This window comes from Platalea leucorodia (assembly GCF_965183815.1).
Source record: "Platalea leucorodia genome assembly, chromosome: 2".
Taxonomy (NCBI): domain Eukaryota; kingdom Metazoa; phylum Chordata; class Aves; order Pelecaniformes; family Threskiornithidae; genus Platalea; species Platalea leucorodia.
In genome coordinates, this window is record NC_138824.1 from 59,045,105 (window position 1) to 59,068,574 (window position 23,470).

The following is a 23,470-nucleotide window of genomic DNA, read 5'->3' on the forward strand; positions in this document are numbered from 1 at the left end:
GTCCCTTAGTTCAGTTTTTGTTCCTCCTCTGCCCAAACTCCTCTCTATTCATTTTCAGAGACAGTTGCTATGAGACAGTGTTCTTTGGCAAGAAAAAATGCTCACGTTTATGGTTGTATTTTCCTGTCTGCTAGAATGACTAATAGGAGATTCTTACCCATGTGGAGAAACAAGGCCCATAAGCTTATCAGAAAATCCATTGATCCTTTAGGATCAGTCTAAAGTAAGTGGATCAATGGAAAGTAAATATACAAGTCTTAGCTGACTTCCTATTCAATAACTGGACCTCGAAGGAATGCTCAGCTTCACTTGGTGAGAGCAGGTGTCCTATCTAACCATTTCAGAACCTGTTAGAAGCTTTTTAAAGCACTTTAACTTTTGCCTCACAACTTGGGTGAAGGAGTGTCCAGCTGTTCAGAGGGACTTGGCTATCTGTACTATTTGATGCCCAAAGTTAAGATTTTTGGAATGTCATTATGGGGAAGTGCCACGCAAAGGCCCTTCCACTTACTGTGATCATCCAGCACTATCCTTTGCTGTAGCAGTCAAAGAGATTAAACATTTGATCCTCCATGGAATACCACTTAGAGTTATAGAATCATTTAGGTTGGAAAAGACGTTAAGATCGAGTCCAACCGTAAACCTAGTACTGCCAAGTCCACCACTAAACCATGTCCCTAAGCACCACATCTGCCCGTCTTTTAAACACCTCTGGGGATGGAGACTCAACCACTTCCACGGGCTGCCTGTTCCAATGCTTGATAACCGTTTTGGTGAAGAAATTTTTCCTGCTATCCAATCTAAACCTCCCCTGGTGCGACTTGAGGCCATTTTCTCTTGTCCTATCACTTCATACTTGGGAGAAGAGACGACTGACCCCTACCTCGCTACAGCCTCCTTTTGGGTAGTTGTAGAGAGCCATAAGGTCTCCCCTCAGCCTCCTTTTTTCCAGACTAAACAAGTTCCCTCAGCTGCCTCTCATAAGACTTGTGCTCTAGACCCTTCACCAGCTTCATTGCCCTTCTCTGGACACGCTCCAGCACCTCCATGTCCTTGTATTGAGGGGCCTAAAACTGAACACAGTATTCAAGGTGCGGTCTCTAACTATCATATCTCAAAATGCTGAGCTTCAGGACACTAGGTGTTAAACCTTGTCTCTACATTTTCAGGCCTTTCCTGGAGAAGTAATGATGGAACAGCGCCCTGCCGTTGTATTTTGTACTAGCATGCAGGATCTCTATTGGCATCCACAGTGAGCAAGTCCTTAGAACTTGCTAGCTGCCTGCTTATTCTCCTTTGTTGTCTCTACTTTTCTCCAGTGATTCCGTGTCCTTTGAGTTAAACCTTAGCATCCAAGACTTTCAGAATAAGGTGATTCTTAGGATAGTGTCTCAACAGTTATTTCCCGAAATTTCCCTGAGTTTCATCTCAAGCAGGACATAATTTGTTTATTATGTTTTTTCTTCCTAGCTGCATACATTTGGAGTTGAGATTGCCTTATCTATCCTAGATGTTAGTTTTGCAGTGTCTTTTTAAATTGAAAGATGTTCTTTCAGTTTCAGTTCAAAGGACAAAAATGTTTATTTCTGCCTGTGACAGAAAGATCTAAGAGGCAGGAGATTTAAAAGGGAGGCTAGTTTACCAGTAACTGACTGCATTAGAATGCAAGTGAAACAGTTAAACTGTTTTTGTGCCCTTTTTTGCATGCTCCATTGTTAGCTTCTCTCAGGAATGTTTCTGTCCTTAGAAGGTGCACAGACAGCAACTTCTTTCACTTTCTCCAAGCACTAAGCTCTCTCTGAAAGATCTCAGTGTGGTGCCAAGTACTTCAGGATCATATTCCAGATTAACTGCCAAGGTGCTACTTGAAGCCACCGACAATTTGAATGAATGTGTATAGGCAAGAATTTAGCAGAAAGGTATGTTATTGAACTAGACTCTGTGTACAAGCTCTCCTTAGAGTTGTGCTGCATGTATGTATATCAGACTCTACATTTCCTGTTGCTCTGTCTAGAAATCCTCGAGAGATTTGGGGTTAAGAGAAGCAGTGTGCCTGTTCTGTTTGTGACTGTCTCCATGAGTCATAGGTGGGCACAGTTTAGATGTGGGGGCAAAACTGTGTTCTCGGATACTTTAGCATATTTGTGCTCGCGCTGTGGTAGTACATAATAGATATCTCAAAGGAGAATGGTTTTTGTAGGTAAGTAATGTATGCCTAACTGTTTCCAAAGAGCTGGTAAGCTGACCTGGACATTTAGAAAATGAAGGTATTCTCTTCCAGTGAGTGTAGTGGTATCTTCAGAGGAAGGGTAAGTGTTGTTGATGACTTTTTTTTTTTTGTCTAAGCTGAGCAGTAAATTTCCACTGACAGTGCAACAGTGTGTACTTTTCAAAATCTCAACCTTATCTGTGAGTGAAGGTGATGGAGATATTTTGGAAAACATTATCTGATGGACTAGAAGTGGAGAGGTAACATCTTGCCCATGTGGTCATCTCTCTGGTTGTAGAAACAAGGGAACAAACCAATTGTATTGTCTTTGATCAACTTTACAATAGCTTGAAGAAGGTCTTACGAGTGAAATGTCAGGTCTGATCTTATTTTTTCTTTTTGGTGCTTTTATCTTGTGAATCCTTTTTATTTTGCAGCTTCATGCTGCCATAGGAGCTATTTGGTTGAAAGAATAACAGGTATATGTATGAGAAAAAGATTTGAAGTCAGGTTGAAAACGCTGTGTTTTCAAGTGATGCCTAATTAGATTGGAGAAGAGTTATTTCAGTTGTAAAAGATGCATTGTTAAAGAAGGGAGAAACAATGTATACCAAAGGTAAAGCAGCAGAGAGGAATAGGAAAACATTGGCTAATTAACCTAGCTGATGCCAGGCATGATCCAGTCATTTTAGAGCACAGAGCTTAACCACGTGGCAGAGATCAAGTTTAGCAGTGTGACACCTCTGTTCCATTCTTTGGCTACAGCAGGAGGTGAACAGAGAGATCTCAGACCTACATTTAACAAACATAGGGAAGACACCACTCTAATAAGAGGGAGTAACTGTCTTTCATCCATATGAGAAGTAATAATGGTTATTCTAGAAACAGAGCATGAAGCTGATATTGAAAAGGTTCTGTTCTTCATAAGCCACTAATTAACCTTGCATGGTTAAAGCCCTGCAGAAACCCCAAATTGAACTATAGATTGTTGATTTTGTGTAATGTATTATTCTCTTATTGAATCAACATAAGAAATATTATGAAACTCCTTTATATTACCAGTGCCTATTTTTGATAGGTACGACAGTTTTGCACATGTTCTCTTTTTTCCTTTGATCTGGTGCAGGATCTGACACCTTTCTTGTGATCAGACTTGACTTCCTTTTCCTGTTGATCCCGTTTGCCAAGAAAGAAGTTTCTTCCTAAATTCTGAAAATGCCTGCCCTTCTGTCCATCAGAATCTGCCCATGTGGGCACTGGAAGGATGGAGGTGCTAAGTAGCACTTTTCCCCGTAAAGAAAAGGATTTCATTGTCTCCCAGTTTGCCTAGATATTTCCTCACTCTTTGTGTCACATGAAATATGGTTTGTTGTGGCAGAAGTCTCTAGCTCTTCTGTGAGTTCAGGTCTTGGTGAAAAACCCCATAGTAAGTACTGAAAAATAAGTCCTGACCCAGCACTGGCTTCTGTCAGAGTGCAGTCCTGGGCCCCAGATGGAGCTTCACTTATCTTGGTGGGGCCAGTTCAGATACGTGGAGGCTCCTGATTGCTCCTTTGCAGAATTAGGACTAGCTGTTGAGGACACCTCAAGAAATACATAACATCTGGTATTTTCGTTTTAAACAGTAACTTAGAGGTAAGGTGGAAATGACTTCCTATTCCCTTAAAGTACTTTTCAAATGATAGTTATGTGCCTAATTTAAGTCACCACAGAAATATAATAAGCATATTTGTAAGCTCGTATAAGATGAACAGCTACATGTTGTCTTTCCTGGAAGGTCAGTTTATCGGGGTGAGGGACAACTAGTTTCACAGTTTTGATGGAAAGCCACAGACATTTCTCTAGCTCTAACAATCTGCGTAGGTTAATCTAAATCTGAATTTGCAGTAGAGAGGAGAGTAACAAGCAGAATACGTACCTTCCTGAGTCTTTCGATCCACTGGACCAGTGGAAGTGGCATGTTGCTCTCCTAGAATGAGAAGGCTTGGCATTTGGGGCAGTGTTCACAGTGGCTCCCAAGGTGGTAGCTGAGCTTCTCTTTGGGTGCCCTTGAGCGTGTCCAGGATTTGTGAAAAGGAATGAATTGCAGTTAACAAACATGGATAACTAGGCTTCAGCTTACAAGTAAAGCTGAGGGAGCATATCGACAGGATATGAAGGTTTAAGTCGTGATACTGTTGATGGTGTTTTAGTTAACTACTATGAATGCCCAAATTTTCTTCATTGCAATCTTATATAAGAAGCCTGAATAAATACTTCATTGATTTCCAGAACTTCTTTATTGCATAGAATATCAGTGAAACGGCCACACTATTTTAATTCAGAGTCAGAAAACAAGTTCCCCTTAGACGTCCTGTCTTGTATTTTGGCATTCATGTTTCCACTGGATGGATTTTTTTTAGTTACAGTTCTTTTGCAAATAGATGTGCCTTCTAAAATATCACGAATTTGTATGTATTTATTTTCATTTAACTTACGTTATTATAGATCTCAGTGTTCTAAAAACGTTGTGTTCTCTTATTTTATATTTTAGAGAATACTGTTATTTATCCTGAATTTGCTGTACATTAGCAGTACTTGCAAAGCATGCAGTATATCTGTTTAGGAGCAATATAAATGTAAAGGCATACATTGGACAGTCTTGACATGTTTTCATAACTTAAATAATGCTGTCCTCTTTTGGTGGTAGTTTAAGCAGAAGATGAAATGATTTAATTTTTTTTTTAGCTAAAGAAAGGCATTGTTTCTGTATTGTAGCACTTTTTTAGACCCTGAAACTCGAAGAGCCATGGGAGAACAAGCAGTAGCTCTTGCCAAAGCAGTAAAATATTCCTCTGCTGGAACAGTAGAATTCCTTGTGGACTCCAGTAAGAATTTCTACTTCTTGGAAATGAATACTAGACTTCAGGTAAGAAAAACAGCTCTTCAGATTCAGAAAAGTGTTATTTAAAAAAACAAAACATAACCTCCTTCCATGCTTAGGGGTCTGCTCCTGCAAAGACTTGCACATAACTAACTTGATGCATGTGAGCACTTCCTACTGAACTTAAAAGATCTACTCACTTAAATAAGCCTGCGTATACAAGACTTTGCAGCAGTGAGCTCTTGCACAGCACTCAAGTAAGCGTGCAGAGCTTTTGCTCTTTGTTACACTTGACCTAAAGACCTTGCAAGAGGTCACTGTTAAGTGCCACTGTGAGTTCACAGTAAGTGGCTAGCCACTGTGCTCTGATGCTTTTCCCCACTGGTCCCTGAAGTTTCTTTTTTATTTTTTATACTTTGATGATCGCTTGCTGAGTTTCTCTATGAGGGTGATTAAAACTATATGTGTATATCAGCAATAAAAACATTAGCAATCTGCATATGATTGAAATGGCAACTGGAATGCAGCTGTGTAAGAAGTGTGCTGACATGGTGTATGATTTTTGTAACAACACATGTAGTCAGTGGTAGATGTTATAATGTACACTGCAAATGAATGGACAAACAGAGTTTTATAGAAACCCCCCTCTACCTCTTATTTGACTGTTATAATGCATTTTTGGTCATAATTTGAGAAAATAGGCACATAACATAAAGTGGGGATATCATTCTCAAAGATGGGAAGAAAGTTCAACTTGCAAGCAAGTAAATTCCATCATCTTTATCCTCCTTTTCTCACTTTATTAAATAATGCCAGAAAGACTGAAATGTGGACTCAAGCAATAGAGTGATTAGCTTCTTACTCTGGTTTAGCTACGTTTTGTTAGGGCTGTGTCCTGCCTGCTGCTTGTACATGTGGGCAGTGATAGAGCATAGAGAGATCCTCGTCACTCTGACATCTCTGCATGACTTTGTAAAACAGCTGGGTAAATTTATGCTTTGGGTAAAGAAGTGAGAGAGGATTTGGAGTACGAAGGGGGAATGGGGGTGTTGCAATCTTCCCCGTACCAGGGGAAGACTGCAGGTAAAATTTGCCTTGCCTTGCAGGGCAGTAATGTTTTTGGAATTACTCATGACAATTATACTTTGCATGCTTTTGCTAGGCGTTTGCTAAGCACCATCTGGTCTACCTTAGATTCAGTTAGAGAGGCTGGTGGTTAATGGCAATGTATAGTTTATTAAAATATTATGAAGAACTTCTGTCTCTTTGATAATATTCTTTACACTTTTCCTAATCTTATAGTTTCTGAGAGAACACTTTTTAGTGACTCTCCATGTTCTTTACATAGCAGAAAATTAATTTATGGTTTTCTGCATAACCCACCAGAAGTTCAAAACCATTTCCTTGCTGTAGTGTATTATTATCCATCAATTCCTAAATGGAATTAGTGATGGAGTATCTTTGGAGTTGATTCTTTTTGCGATTGTTTTTAAGATGTTATCTCTGCTGTATTGTGGTGTCTTTCCCCCACAATGCATAGGGGTAAGTGTTCAAAGTCCCAAACCTCAGACTTGCTTAATTGTAGAGGTCTCCACATACGCAGTAAGAAAGCTTTCACAATTCCATCTTTAATGACTTTAAAGACTCCTTTTGAAATATAGCCTATACAGTTTGACAATCCCCTACAATAGCAGACTCATTCTTTCCAACTCTTAAAGAAATTTACTAATCTTAAATTACAGTACTTGTGTAGATATTCTCTAATTCCTCTATCCTGACTGTGTATTGTCTCTAATTAGCATTTCACCTTGAGGCTGGAGACTAGTAATTTTCTCTGATTATTCCCCAGGCTTACCCGATTGATCTGTCACTTCTCCCAGGTCTCAAGCTTTACTTTCTGTTCGGCTAACAGTTATGCAACTAACATCTCATTCTTACTCCCTTCTATTAAGAGCCAAACATAGAAACTCTAATGAAGCTTGTCCAGATTTAACTTCAGAACCAGGAGAGTCTCTAGATGTCCCGGTGTTGCTTCAGCATTTTCCTTTTGCATCTCCTAACTGTAAACAGTGGCTAACAGGCTCACTGGCACTGTTTTTGCTGAGCACTCCACAGCTGGAAGAACTTTCGTCAGTGATGGACATCTGATCCATAAATGATGGTCCTAAGGTCTTTGTTAGTATGCGTTATAGACACAGCGACCTGTCAGTGTCATCAGAACGTGTCTACTAAATTATGCAATTTCCTGTGTCTGTTTTAATGTTTCAGCAATCTCTAATCAGATCTCTGTAGCCTTTTTACTTTAGATAGAGATTTCAGAATATACTTGCATAAAGATAACTAAACCGTGTCCAATACTTTGCAACTGCCTGCTAATTTCTCCCCTCCTTCCCGTTGGTGTATCTGTCAGACATCTTCCAGTGTTTTTTTGTAAATTACTTTGCAGTAATTGAGAGTTGTATTATTATTTGGCTGTCTTTTTGGGGAACTCTTTGGGAATATACCTTTTCTGCTATGTAGTTCTGCAAAAAAGCATAAGTAGCACCTTAACAGGAAGTTTATACTTTATTTAATGTTTGTTTTAAGTGTTGCTGCAATACAATATGAGGTTGGAAAGTGAAAAAAGTTGGTGAATCAGTTCCATTGTGTGTCTTGTATGCTACGCAAATCTGTTACAGATGTTTCACTCCCTCCAAGTGATTCAGTTAGAATGATTTATTCTTCGCTGTTGGCAATGTACTTTTTGTTGTATCTGCTGCTGGGCCATCTTTCAGAGGCTAGCCGATAAGTATGAGACACAAGATTGGATAATTGCGTAGCAAAACTAGTTATTCTTGCTTTTCACAAGAAAACATAGAAACAGCTGCCCTAGCAGCTAAAAGAGAACTTGTGTATGTTGTCACTTAGGGCACTTTTTGGAGTGGTTTTCAGGCAGCTTACCACTATTAGGATTGTTGAGGCAGACCAGATGTTGAATATCTGATTCTTTATAGCTGCTCACACTGCGATGTGCTTTGTGTTGTCTAGTTGTCATCAGCCTAATCAAAGGCAGTCATAGTCTGAAATAGCCAAACAAGAGCTTTGAAATAAATAAAGTTTCTGACCCCTTAGGTTGATAGCCTTTCTAACTTCCAAATTGTGTCAAAATCTCATTGTTAAGCTACCATCAGAAATGCTGGCTTTCACCAGAAAAGTCTCTTCTGCTTTTCACGGGAAGATTAGAAATGTTCCTTTTTGACTTTATAGGAAGAGCCTGTAGTCTGTAAATAAATAATATCTGTTTACGTATGGGTGCGTGGTGTGGCTAAGCTTCTCACATGTGAATCAATGGGTGACAGCAAAGGGAAAATATCACATATTCTATAAGTTTGCAGTACCTTGAAATGAGAAACATCTCTTGTTGGCTTGAGGAGAACTGAGAAAAGTGCGACGAGCAGTGTGAAGATAGCGCTTACCCTGAATACGGTTTATACGTCTGTGTCGCAGGTCTGCTCCTAATCTTCTGCCCCCCGCACACGTTGTGCGATTTAAATAACAAGTGAGTGCTCCCTTCCTCCTCAGAACATGAGCAAATTTGCTTAGAGTGATCTGAATGGAAAGATCATTTGTATAGACTGTATTCAGCACAGTGGAGCTGAGAAATATGGTAATTTGAGTAATTTGTGTTTTCTCCTCATGTGACGGTTTGAATATTTTTGTCATAACTTTTTAGGGATTAGAAGTTAATTTTGATGTGTTTGTAAGAGATTTATTGAAAGCAAATGGCATATCTGTATGTTTTTATTTTACAGCTAATTGTAGAGACAGTATTTATTTTATGTAAATGTTTTTAAGTTCTTTTAAAGTAACTTGATTCTAAGGCATAAGGCGAATGTAAATAAACTTCCATACACCCATAAAACATTACCCAGTGTTAAGATTTTTATTGATCACTTCAGTGTTTTCATCAGATTTTACTGACCTCTGGAAAATATTATATTCCAGAGCTTTGCCTTTGTACAAAAACTGGCCATGCCTGGTGTAAAAGACAGAGGAAGAATTTTTACGTGCAACGTGTCTCTTTCTACCTCCCTCTTCATCTGTTTGTCCACTCATGGAAGTATAAAAAGCATGGTTGGGAAATGTCTAGAAGTATGTAGAAATCGTGTTGGTGGTTGTCTGGAGCTGCACTGCTTATAAACTGCTGGTTCTAACAGTCCCTTAATGGTATCTGTATCCTGCTGCACATCATTAGGCAGCACCTGCTACACGTTTGCTCAGTGAAGGAGAGAAGTGCTGGAAAATATTGCAGCTGCGCTATGTAAACAGTAGCAGCAAAATATAAATAGCAAAGTGATGAGCTGAGTCTGGATTGCCAGCGAAAACCACAGAGAGGTGGTGACTTCGGTATCCGTCGCAGACCCACGGGACGGCAAGAGGTGGTTTTGTTGTCTTGGTGTGCGTAACTGCCTGGAGGATGAATGGTGATAGGTGGGCAGGAGCATGGGGGCAGTGAAAGGGGCTGTCAGGAGCTAGAGGAGTAGATTTCTACAAAGCTTGAATGGCGGGATTTCAAAGTAAAATCTCAAGCGACTGTTTCTGCTGTTTGCTGAGACTCTTCATATTTCTTAATACTGGAATCTTGTTTTACTGTGACACTTTGCTTCAGTCATTTTAAATAGGCTAACGAACAGTGTCAGATGGTAAAGACTTTCAATTGCTGCTAACCTGGGCTGAATTTGAACTACTGACCTAAAGGTGAAAGGTCTCTTATCCCATTACCAATCCCCTAAGCCCACCAGAATCCATTCTGCACACAGTTTATACCAGCTGTTCATGGCCATTTTTAGAACCGAAAGAAAAGGTGATTTTGCTGCCAAACAACACTTCTTCACACAAGAGGGTCAGCCGACAACAGTTAACCAGATTTTTGCCACATTCTTGCCTCCTAATGCAACTTCCATTATGTAGCTACTGGTTGTCTGCTTTTCAGGCTTCCCAAAAGAACTACAGAAAAGCATTGCTAATTGTTGTTGACAGAAGAGAACGACATTGTTTGTGTAAGTCATTGAATCTGAAAGATGCCATTAACAGTGCTGCCAGGGCATGGAGTGATATCTTAGAGACAACATTACCACATAACTATCATAGAATGCTATTAAAAAAAGTAGAGAAAAAGGAGGCTTCCCTCCCTTTTTAATAAGTAGAGAAAGAAAAGATCATTCTTCAAAGGGTACATTAGTTTCTTTCCTTTGGTGAATTTGATGTAAAGAAAACCCAAGAATGGCTGCAATGTGACCAGAGCCACCTTGAACGAAGTACTCAGCTTTAATAGTGCTGCTAAATATAGTGAAAGCAGGAATTGTATCTTTAGGAAAGAAAGTGTAGGGTGCAAGTTTCTTTATTTTCTTATGTGGAGCATGTAGTAGAAAGGAAATTGTGTCAAATTACTGAATTGCGAGATTTTTTTTAAGTGCAGGATGTTAATTGAGAAAGTTATGTTGAAATTGTGAGCTAAATAACTTGTTGCTATAGAGCATGTGCTGTTTAAAATACAGAAAAGACAGATTCATATTCATAGGCTATGTAAGAGGTTTCTTACCTGCGTCTGTACAGTACAATGAAGAAACAAATCCTTTCAAAGAAAAATTGACAAAATTGGATCAATGATTATTGGAAGATAACTTCCTATGAGGAAGTAGATTAAATGTTTTTCAAAGTTATTACATGCTGTTATTAAAAAAAAAAAAAATAGTTGGTACCAAAGGTCTGTGTGTTAATTTTTATTTCTGCAACATCGTACTTAGGAAGCAATAAAAGAAGTCTACCTGAACATCTTAGTTTATGGAAATTTTTGTAGTTCTGGTTGCACTCCGTTCTTCCATCACATACTAATAAATCAGAAAATAAGCAGCAACTCATATTATGTACTATGTCTATAGAAAAGGACAACATGGGAGATTGCCTGTTATGTATTCCTGTGTGCTTTCTGTTCATTCTGTACTTTAATCCAAACATTGTCTATTCTCCAACAGCCTTTCTGAAAAGCTGTTTTTTACTATGTGCCCCGAAATCCCACATACATGGCTGTTGTGAACTATTTTGTGGAAAGATGATGTGACCCCAGAGTGCTCCTGCTAATACTAGTCAGGAAGCTGGCATGCCTGAAGAGCAGAACATGTGTGCACCTCTGGTGCTGTTCAGTTCTCCGAAATAGAAACCAGGCTTACTGAAATAAAGGGGGCTGAGGAGCATCTGTAAGTTGATGGGTTCGGGTCAGTTGATACTGCATTTGGCTGCTGCAGAGAAGCCCATGGGATTCCAGGTGAATCATGTTTCCTGGAGACTGAGGTGTATGTTGAAAGTTAGTTTTGAGATTATTTATCTGAATGTAAAGGAGTATATGACACCAACCTAGGGACTTACAGTAGCAGGGGTGACATAGGCTGCAGTTTTAAGTCTACCGAAATTTAGATTTTCTTGGCTGCTGTGGTCTGCTTGAATGCTCCAACTGGTGCGTGAGTAACTTGACGCCTTATGCGCAGAGGGGCAAGAGAGCCATCTATGAGTATCCAGAAGTGTTTGCTATTAGATCTGAGTACCTTGATGGTCCTGAGCAAAATGCGTCCTGAAATTATTCCCCTGCGTATAAGGGGAGCAGTCATTGCTAATTTAACTCTTAGCTCCAACTGTTCATAAAAGTTGCATGACTGTTCTTATAGCTGTGGATGAACCCCGGCATGGTAAAGCTTTAAGACTGCTGGCAGTCACAGAACAGGACAAGAGTTAGCAGCCTCTCTGCTCTGTTCCGGGGACGGATGCTAACTGGACTGTGATGTTGGCAGGTTCCCCTAGCTCTCTTGTACCTGTTTGACCATCTATATACTGGGTCTTAGGTGTTATTTTCTTACGGGCTTTGCCATCAGTGTCGCTTGCTGTATAAACTGAAAGAAGTTAGGGAAGCAAAAACACTTGTAATGCTCACAGGGAAGCTGATTGCTGTGAGGTGTCTGAAGAAGAGCAGGTCCAGTATGGAGGGGGAAGCCCTTTCCCTTTGCCCTGTATGGATGTTGCTGGCCATAACAGCTATGGCTTTGTGGACTTGAGAGCAGGAACATTTTTCAGAGAAAGAGATGAGCGCGGATCACAGAAAGTGAGGAGTAAGACTTCTTAAAGGAGGTATGTATTGTACTTAAGTGCATTTAAATGATGATTTGATATAAATTGTTTGTGATCAGACTTGGTATAAGTAACGGAACTGGTAGTAAAGGTGATACTTCTGGCAGCTAACTAATTGAGAGTTATTGCTGATCAATTTACTGCTTGTCCTGTTGAGAATAAGGTACAGCTGCCTTGATACAGCTATGATCTGTAGATTGCTTGCTGCAGACATGTCTGATTTTGCCCTTTGTGTTAAGGACAGAGATAATGTGTGAATTTACCCACTATCATATAACCATACCACCATTGGCTCTTACCTTGTTGACTGGGGCTTCACTGGCAAGATCTTGGATCAGCTGCCTACAAAATCTGAGTATGGCCCAAAGCTAGAAGAGCTGATCAATTGAGTGTGGCTCAGCTCTGCTTGTGAGCATACCTGCATTCATTTATGTAAAAATGTAGTCCTTGACTATACTTGCCATTTTATTGATGCTAAGGCTGTTGATGGAGAAGAGGTATAGCATAAAATTAATAGAAGAAAGTACAACAGGCAGGTAAAACTAGAGTGACACCTGAAGTAGAAGGCTGAAAAGTAAAAGAGGAAAACGTTTAAAGCCTAGCTTTTAATAGTGATTTAAAAATAGATACAAGAGTTACCTTAGTCAAATAGCTGTGACTGTTATTCTAGAGCTTTCATAAGCAGGGAATGATGACGATTTCTTTTTTTGGGAGGGGAGGGAGAAGAGGGGTCTGATTTCTTCACTTCTACCCCTATCCTTCCTTGCTTTGTAAAAGATTAGAGCTTTAATTTCAGATCCTTCATGTCTCGCTCTGTGGGTGGATTCTTGCACCTCCAGAACCTCATTGCAGGGCGCTTGTTGAACCAGGATATGGCATTACTGCTTTGTTAATGTCCTTTTGTACTGTATGCTGAAGCATATTCTGTGTAACACTAAAAATACCGAGCCCCTCCTGCACCTCCCCTTGCCGAAAGAAAACTGTGAATGCTAAAACAGGCGCAGTTCGAGCTATGCACCTCACTGAAGGTTGAAGTTACAAATAAGTCAACTAGGATTTCAAGGTTAAAATTATTTTCTGTCCGGTTTTGGTGATCTGATAGTCTTAACGTATAATAAAATTTGTTTTAAATGTATTTGGTACTGCAAAATTAGTGATATGATTGGTAGTGTCTACATTATGCCTAAGCATCACTAGTTGAAGCACAGTCCTAAAAGAAAGCAGAACAACTCCCCGCCCCAAAAAAACCCTCAAAAAATTTTCCTCATCATATTTTCTGAATGCTGTTTTGTGTGCAGACACAAAGGGAGTGTTTTGAAGAAACAGAGGAAAATATTGACCAAGTCAAAGATCTGTATTGAAGAATGGATTAAATAAATGTTTGTGAGTTGTAAGAACCAAACAACAAAAATATTTTTCTTTCCAGAAACATTCCATCCTATTTTGATCATCAACAATAAAGTGGAAAACAACAATGAAGCTATTGAATCTGAAATCCCAATTGCAATCCAAGAAAAATGACAGTATAACTAAATAATGCAAATGTCTTTGGGGAAAAAAAAAGAAGAAATATTGTATTTTAATTATCTGGAACGTTAGAGTTCCAAATGTGTTCTAAACTCGAAGGTAATTTTTTAGAAGTTAAATTCCAAAATAAGAGAATAAGTTCTGTTGTCCAAATATGGATGTGTGATAAGTAACTTTCTATTAAAACTTAGGAAGTTGTAATAAAAACTTCAAATCTTAATAGAAATTGAATTGCTTCAATTTAGTACTGCAGGGTAGACACTGAGATGTTTCTTAGATTCTCCAAATACTGTTATTAAGCTTGACACGCCGGAGAATATCATGTGTTAGGTAGAATCAAGATTGAATCCCAAAGGTACGTCCTTAAACTGTATAATCAGATTCCCATTTCAATATCACTTTTATCCTTCAAAGAATAGGTGCTTGTTTCAGTGATGATTTGTCATTAAAATTATGTCAAAATGTCTTAAAATGTTGTTGAAACTCTAAGCAAACTCACAGCACACACAGGGCTAATTATGGATGCCATCTGTTTATTTTTACAAAGCTTTTTTCTTAAAGAGCAAAGCATCTTCTTGTTCTGATAAGCCACAAGATTATTATAATGACTAAATGTTTTCCTTAATACTGGTATAGTTGAAGGAAGAAAGACGAGTGGTTTGGTCGCTGATCTTTTCCTGTGTCACAAAATGTGCATAGGATGATGTCTCATGATAGAGGAACCATTGTGAAGTGTGTTTTCTTAAGGTATTTTGGCCCTTGGAACACAAGCATTTTATAATAAAAATGGCAGTTCTGTCATAATTTCTATACGGAAAGTCTAACAGCTGTCTCTGTGTGAAGAACATGCTTTTAGCATGCCTTTACTTCATCTGTATGGTGCGCCCTCCTGTCTTTGGGTCCTTTTTTACTGTACTATATCTAGTTAAAGGTGTTTTAAAGTTAATAAATGTGTCCACGCATACCCCCATTTCAAGGGAAAAAAGTGTGTATGTGCATATGCGCGCACATGCGTGCATGCTTGTACGCACATGCTGGGGTTAGCGTGAACGACGGGTATTCCCATGGCAGCATCATCCGAAGCCGTTAGCAGCAATTTGCTGAGAGCGCAGAGCGACTCTGCTGGTCCAGCCCAGCTATTGTGCATGCTAAGCACTAAACAGATAAGTCTGGAGGGGGAGGAAAAAAATTGAAGGATCCATCTGCTCATTTCTGCTACACTGCGCTGATGCAAGATTACGCTAATCTGGTTGCTTGTCAGGACAGGTTAGTGAAAGCAGGCGAATGGGTGAGATTTAGGGTAGGCTGGTTCTATGGAAAATTGTAAGCGGCTCCTGTACGTGCCATGTTAAGTGTAGCAGAATGGGTTGATTATCAGCTACTTCGAGATTTGTAGTTGAAATGTATTTATGGCTACAGTGTGAGTCTTTTTCAAAACAAAATTGAATGGGAAAAGCTTCTGAACAAAGAAAAATTAACTCATTGTCACCGGGGGCATTTGAATTTGTAAAATAAATGGGGGGGGGGGGAAACAAAACAAAACAAAACAAAAACCCAAAAAAACCCCAAAACAAACCCCTGCAAAACCCCAAACCCTCCTCAGTGTTCTCTATAGTTTTCCTTTTGTGTGCTGCTCCGAGTTATTGTAATCTGCTAATTATTTTATTTTTTGGGGTTTCCCTGCAAAGAAGGTGATTGCTGGAGTTTGTCAAGTAGAAATTTTTTTGGGAAAAAGACCAAGATGGGAACATATTCTTTGTCTGTTCTTTGGCTGGTCTAATTTCTTGTTTATCTGTGTTTGTTAATGGACAGTGTTGTTTTTTGGTTTGGGTTTTTTTGTTGTTGTTGTTTTTGTTACCTACTGACTGACAGTTCTTGACCTTGCAGGTTGAACATCCCGTCACAGAATGCATTACCGGCCTGGACTTAGTCCAAGAAATGATCCGTGTTGCTAAGGGTTACCCTCTCAGGCACAAACAGGCTGATATTCCCATCAACGGCTGGGCGGTTGAATGTCGAGTTTATGCTGAGGTAAATGAGTGGTAATGGGGAGGAGGGTAGGTGGTTGAATTGTGGAGTAAAAATACCCAGGTGTGGATAGATGCCAAGGTGAAGTCAAGGAATATCGTATGAAAGTCACAATTTAGAGTATGTAACACATGGTTAATGAGCTTTTGTAGAATTATAGAATTTTTATTTTTTTAATTCAAAATACGCTATGTATTTCAACACACCTTTTTTCTGAAAATCAAAATTAAAAGTCGGAAAAGAGGTAACTAAGGTTTATTTCTAAGGACATTTGCTATATGTTCTGTTCATGTTTAATGATGCAGTGCTGGAGTTATTTGCTACAGTTAACTAGTGTTTCCAGGTTTCTTAGCTTGTGTGCTTGAAACTTTTTATCTTAAAAAGACAGTTGAAATTCAATGGCTTACAGAATTTTTGTTGTTGTACTAAGACATTTTAATAGGTTGCTGAAAAAGCAAGTTATATATATATCCTCTGAAACTACAGCTTATCGGACAAACTTTCAAAGTGCACTCCAAGACAATAACTTTATAATTACAGTATGACACACTCTCGCCTGAAAAAAAGCTTACTAAAATATAAAACCTATTTTCAAGCATGTTCAGGACATTTCATGATAATGTCTTTTTGCTGTCATTTTTGATACATGAAAATCAAGATTGTTAATTAAAAAATGATGCTTAGCTTCCTTCACTTAGAGGAACGTTTTAGGTAACTGTGCCTTTCAAAAAATCATTCAGCACCTTGAGATATTTTTTCCCTTGCTTAACTATTGTGGCTTTTGTGACCCAGGGCATCTTACTTTGTTGTTTTTTTCTTTCTCTTCATGACATGCATATAATCTTCCACGTGCTCTACTGATTACAAGTTACATGAACTATTTTGATGAAGAACAAATATTTGCCCTGTGATTGGCATGGAAGCTATTCTGAGTATGAGTAGGCTTTACCCTGGAGTAACTGGTGCTTGGTTGTTTTGTTTTTTTTTTTTTTTCCCTTCAACTTATATTCCCTCACATTTGTAAGTAATGGATGCAACTACATCGCCATGAGTTTGGTTATTCTGTAGGCCATATGTTTATTTGCTGTCCTACTAACTTTATATTGGTATTGCATTATGTAGGAGATTTCCAAAGGCATAAAGGTCAGTTTGAGTTCTTAAGATAATTGAATTTCTAACTGCACTTTTTATCTCTGAAATCTTTTTCCTTATACTCTCGTCTCAACTTCACCCTTCTGAATACTTTCCCATCCTTCTTCCAAGGCACAATGGAGCAAATGAAAATGTCATTTTTCTGTATTTTGGTGGTGTACTGTAGCTATGTGCAGAGGACTTCTTTCCTGCTTTTTGACTGCGATGCAAGATAATTTATGTGCTTCCAGTTCTTTATTCAGAGTCGCAGGGGTAGGTGGATGAAGAAAATGTACTTGAACACAAGTAATCCTGGGGAAGAAAACAAAGTTACTCCAGCAGTGGTTTCTGTGAGACCTCAAGCTTTATAATGTTATTTTCTCCGCATCTGTAAAAGCTTAATGCTTTCTCATGTTGAATTTTATTTCAGGACCCCTACAAATCTTTCGGCCTGCCATCCATTGGTAAACTGTCTCAGTATCAGGAACCGTTGCACGTGCCAAGTGTAAGTAACTTGGTTCTGGTTTTCATAGGTGCTGTGTATTTCTTTTATAGACAGAGACTATAAGTACTCAGCAGCTTTGTAAATCGGGCCTTTTTCCCAGCTTTTTGCCATGGGGCGGGGGGACGTACAGGACATGGCAATACTTATTTGTGCAACCCAAAAAACTGCTTAAAAATGTGCAGTTACAAACTGGGTTTAAAATGTTCAAATTGGGTATAATAGGAAACCATTATACGTTTAAATATTTTGTTATGTTCTATAACTTTCAACTTAAGTTTTTCAAACACAGCTTTAGCAAAAATACCGTGGTGATTAGAAAGGACAGTGAAATGTTGAGTCAGCTCTTTAAGCAGAGAGAACTGGGGACACCAGTGAGAAATTGCCAGTGCTTTCTGTTTAGCTTTGTAGACTTGAAAGAGGAAATTTGTTACAGCGATTATTACCCGTTTCAGGATACAGTCTAACTATATGGAACAGCTGTTTAACAAGCAGCGTTTCTGCTATGTGTAAAGAACAAAGACACCGCCTTTCTGTAAAACCAAGGTAGTCTAAGTCATAAGTGCACATATACATGACGCTATGTCAGTTAGTGGAATGACAAGGCAGTACCATCTGTGAATACGATTATTCAGTCTGATTGCTTGCACGGAAAATAGTGAAAGATTACAGGAGAAATCTTAAATGTGGAGATGTTATTGGATATATGATTTATTTTGCTTCTTAAATTGTTTTTGCCCGTGTACTTTCCGAAGGGACCTGACCCTTTCTGGTCTTTAAGGCTTCATGCTGTGTTCAAAGCCTGAAAGCAGAAAAAAATTGTGAAGATCTAAAAGGCATTATATGATCTTAAAGAGGAGATGAGGGAAAAAGGTATCATTGGATGTATCTAAACTTTTTTTTAATGAAACAAAGAGTGTATTTAATAAGAATTTATAATGAATACTCCAGTGGTTGTTAGAAGTTTTCACCATGTTGTAATAGCTAACAGGATGTCAAACATTTTGCCCTTGCAAGTTTTTGCAATTTGCAATTTTCCAAACGTGAGACCTGTTGAAAGTACAAGTGATAATGGACAAACTATACCCCCTACAGTCTTTGTCCCACCAAATCTTTCTTCAATTAATGCTGCAGCAGGAGTTTTATGTAATAACATTTGCGCGTGTGAGCCATCCATACAAAGAAAAAACAATTAAAATGCCTTAAATGTTCTGCTTACTGCTGTTATTTGCTTGTGTGAATGTTGCATGTCAGCTAAATGGACCACGGAATAGATAAAGTGATTGGGTGCAGGAGAGTGCACACTAAGCTTTGTCTATCATTATTGCTGGGAGCAATCAAATTGATGCCAGCAGGACAGTAGACGCGTTGACAGCTGTAATTATGTATCTCCATGGTGATCACTTTTGGCCTGTCATGGAGGCCCATGAGTCCCCTCCCTTGCAAGCATTTAATCAGATTGGGCTGTCACTTGTCAGGTAGACGGGGTGGGCTGGGAGTTGTGCTTAGGCGGAGAGGTGAATTGAAAATGAAGGGTGGGAGATGCCTGATCGCTTCACGTGGTCCATCTGAACCTGCTGAAGAAAGAAATTTTAATTACGCTGGAGGCTTCAGAGCAATGGTTTGAGGAGCTCATATGGAGTGTCTGGGCTGTTCTCTTTCTGTTTGCTACTATTGTCGTATTAAAAATAGAACAGCTATTTTTATATAGACACTCATGGTTTGGTGTCTTAATACATATTTTCTGCCACTGTGAAACTAATTTCTCTCCTGAGAATGTCATGCTGCTAAGAACAAAATTAATATGACTAAAAAAGTTCAGTGTTACAGGCCCATTGTGCCACAGTGTTTGTTTTCTGCATTTTAGATTTTAGAATTGTCAACAAGTTGGCTTAAAAAAATTAGCGGAGACTTGTAGTGTGCCACAGTGAGTTTGGCTTATGAGTAGTGTATTGCCAAATGCATTTTCAATTCATTTCTTCTGTGCTTCGGGTTAGCTCTGATTGTCTGCCTGTGCCCATGGGTCAGCTGTTCAAGCTGGTGGAACTGGTGCACATGGTTGTGTGAGGGTTTTTTTTTCTTAGCCATAGATAGGAATATACTGGCTATTTTTTGTTTCATGTAGTCTGTAATTTTCCTAGAACATAGTACTCGTAAATATCAAGTTCTTTTCATCTTTGATAACGAGGCTTAAGATAGGTAACCACAAAAATCCGTATTATGATAGTGCACATTCATGTTCAATGCTCTTGCACAACATAGCAAGTGAAGAGCTCCAGCATTGTGCTTGGTCAGCGTGATAGGCAGTCTGGTCTTTTAATGACTCTTAACCAGAAAGAGAAAACTCTTGAACTCTGATATGGCAAAGAATTGAGAAATACTGGAACCTCTGTGTGTTGGTTAAGTGGAATTTGATGCCCTACTAGTCCACTGCAGGACTGGGACATACACTGTGCTTTTTATATCCTCTTAAGCTTTTTTTGTATTTTGGTTTACTGTTGTCCTAGTGTAATAACACATAATGGTAGTACAACAGCAGTAAAAGTGTTGGGGGTTGTAATACCAATGAGCTATAGGGTCCGTTAGGATCTTGAACCATATCCTTTCTTTGGTGTTTTAAATACTGAGTAAAAGAAAGGAAATATGTTAAGCAGAAGTAAATGTTGGAGGTCTCGGAAGTATTGCTATTATTTATCAAGTTAAGCGAGTATCTGTTGAATTAGGGTTTCTTTTTCATCCAGTATTCATTAGGTTCTGTCACACCATATAGTTTATAAAATCACCTACTGTTACTAGGCTCTGAAAACGTAAGCACCACAGACAGAATTGAAGATGGTAAATGTATTTCTTTTCTGCTGTCATTTTTTTAGTCATCTTGAGTTTATTTTATGAAAATTAAACTTGACAGAGGAATCCAGATTTTTTTTTTAAAGGAAATTATGCTGTAGTTTTAAAATAATTTTCAATTCTAACCGTAATTTTTTGTTTTTCAGGATATTGTACTTGGGAAAAAGTGTAAATTGTATAGTGGTATGTGTGTATGTTGTGTATCAACAGAAACACAGAGCAAGTGGAGCATGTAGTCAGTAGCCTCAGAAGCCTTACATTAACTTCAAGGTCTGACTAACCTGCTTACTCTGGGTCCGAATTATGCACCTTTCATTTTTTTTTTCTTTGTCAAAATATGATATAAATGTATAAATACTTACATGCATGTGTATGCATATGTAAAGCATCCCTGAACACTTGTATGTGATCACTTTATAGGTGCTACTTTGGAGACAAAAGTCACAGTATAATTCAAGTATGTGTGGAGTATGTATGTCATGCCTTCACGTCTTACATATGTATTTATTGGAGACCACAAAAATATTATGGGCAAGGGATTTATCTGGGACTGAGTAGGTGAATTAATTTTTTCCGATTTGAATGTGAGAATGTATGCATTGACTTTATATATAGGCAGAAATCCTGGGAGAAAGGATGGTTTAGCAGTTACAAGAAGAGGAGCTGGGAAATACGCTGCGTGTTTCTTCTGTAATCATGACATGTCTGAACTACCTTCTCATCAGTAGCTAATGTTAAACGTACCTGGTATGGGTAGTGGGGGGCCTAGTTAAGCACAGATAAAGCACATTCAGATAAGATGTGATAAAAATGCTACAGAAGTGCTACTACCTTTACATATGAATAAATACGCTATACAAATAAACAGAAATATGTAAGAAACAATATATAAATATATAAGTATAAATATATAAATACAAATATATGAATAAGTATATGCTTTTTCTAAATAAAAAGAACATAATATAAAAACTGGTCAGACAGTTCCTTACTGAAGAAAGTGAGTACACCTGCTAGGGTATCTTTTTATGTCATTTGGATAATAAAGTCATCATCATGCCCTCATGTGGATTCTGTAGACAAGAGGTTCTACATGTGGTCCCTTGATAATTGCCTAAATTAAAATATTAAAGGCCTAACAGCCGTTGTGTTGACCTTTTTCTGCCTTGCTGCAGACAGATGAGCTGCTGTTTATTACAAAGGTTCCTTCCCACAGGTGAAGATTTCAGTGAGATTCCAGGACCCTCTTTCCCACCCCTTTTACAATGCAGTATATCGGAGCCCTGCTGCTTCAACAGCTTTGATTAGAGCCCTCCATCCTTATGATCCCCAGAATGTGTTTATCACTCTCGAGTTATTTTGATTAGTTTTTAAAAAATATTTCAGATTCCAGCGCTCAAAAGCAGCAATTTAATAAATATTTATTCCCCAGAAATTGCTCATTTGAAAAGTTTTATATGGCTAACCTCATTGCTACAGTGATGAAATCAAACTGAGAGATGAAAACAAGAATCAGCAATATACTAACTAACTTGTTGGCTGGTTAACAGCAATCAGCCTCTTCAAAAGAAATTTTTGAACTTGTGTTATTTTTTTCCATGAATATTGCAGAATCAGAGCTTTAATTGGGGCTGTGTCCTTACAAAGCAAAGCCATGGAAAAAGCTGTGTAAACATTAAAGCCTCAGGGGAACAGCAGCAACAGAAAAAAAAAAATGTTTTACAGTTGAGAGGGTGAGGCAAAGAAGGAAAGTGTTACAGACATGAAAACCACAGGATCAGTATTCCTATGGAGCTGATAAGCAGAGCTCCAAAGTTCCTGCTGAATGCTCCCTACTTGTATTCCTGCTGGAGCCCTCGCAAGGGCTGTAGCAGAAGATGGGGGACATGATTACATGTAGATGCAGAAAGGATGTGATTATAAGGGGCATCCTTCGTGCCAGGTGTCAGTCAGAAGAATAATTACAACTGTATTTTATTACAGGGATTAAATCGGAATTGAGTTCAAGTTTAGAGTGTGTAACAACCTAAATTGTTAGATCAAATTTAATGTGTTTACTGTGCATTCTAGGAGAACAAAAGAGAATTTTGACTATCAGCTGAAGACTGCGGTCATGTTTTCTTTTAAAGGAGAGAATAACTTGCAAGTATTTTTCCTGCTGGAGGAAAAAGCTCCCCTTCCCCCCTCCCAGCTTCTCTGAAAACAAATAATTATTCTGGTTCTTCCAGGGGAAAAAATGTATGCGATAAGCTTCATGGGTGTTATGTTTTATGCCTGCCAGGTAGATTTGATCTCATGTCGAAATATTTTTTTTTCCCAATATATAATTATTTTTTGCTTCTTATTTTTTGAAGGTACGTGTTGACAGTGGCATACAACAAGGAAGTGATATTAGCATTTATTATGATCCTATGATCTCAAAAGTGAGTTGATGATTATTTTTCAATATTCTAAAGGTATGAAACACTAATTTTATACACAGATCTTTTAAAGGAGAAGGAGTATATTAAAGGATTGGTAAATCGGTATTTTAAAGGTGCTAGGCATAACATGCCTCAAGGGAATACGAAAGAAGTGAAGATGTTGGAGTAGAGGAGATTGTGTCACTTCTAAACAATTTTTTTTTCATCTTTTGACACCGTAATTATTTGTCTTGCAGTTTCTGATTATTAGAAGGATTCCGATTTAAACAGAAGCTATTACTTTCAGACTTAGGTGCTGCCAGTCTATCTTTTTTTGATGTAACCTAGCCAGAACTAAAATTTCAATAATTCTGGCTTCCAAAAAGCAGCAGTGAAAGAAATGGTTGATAGCGTCTCTTAGTATTAGTTCTTATTCATCAGTAACATATTGGTAAAATGAAAATATGACATTATAGTCAGAGTTCAGTTGTTAAAAAAAAAAAAAAAACAACAAAAAAACAAAACTCTTAAATCTTAGAAGTCGGTTGGGCGTTAGAGTCAACTAGGTATTGAACCTCTGCTCTAATTTTCTGTGCGCCTAAAGAAGACAAGAGAGCTTGTTTAGATGCTTTAAGTTTTATGAAGCAAAAGTGATTGGCCTTCTCTCATTGAATGGGTTAAGAGATCTTAGTTTTCTCTTGATGTTTTAGAGAGCCTCTGAAGCACAGATACAGTAATGTGTGAGAAATGTTTTTGTGACTGCAGAAGATCTGCAAACCATTTTCATTTTAAATGCTATTCAG

General features: G+C 38.4%; 1 protein-coding gene across 1 annotated transcript in view; it reads left to right on the forward strand.

Annotated features, from left to right (window-relative positions):
* PCCA (propionyl-CoA carboxylase subunit alpha) overlaps positions 1-23,470 on the forward strand; it is a 301,012-nt gene that overhangs the window by 118,255 nt on the left and 159,287 nt on the right. The window contains exons 12-15 of the mRNA XM_082337650.1: positions 4,967-5,117; positions 15,645-15,788; positions 17,347-17,421; positions 22,620-22,688. Of these exons, the coding sequence (XP_082193776.1) occupies positions 4,967-5,117; positions 15,645-15,788; positions 17,347-17,421; positions 22,620-22,688 (439 nt within the window). The remainder of the gene's footprint in view (positions 1-4,966; positions 5,118-15,644; positions 15,789-17,346; positions 17,422-22,619; positions 22,689-23,470) is intronic.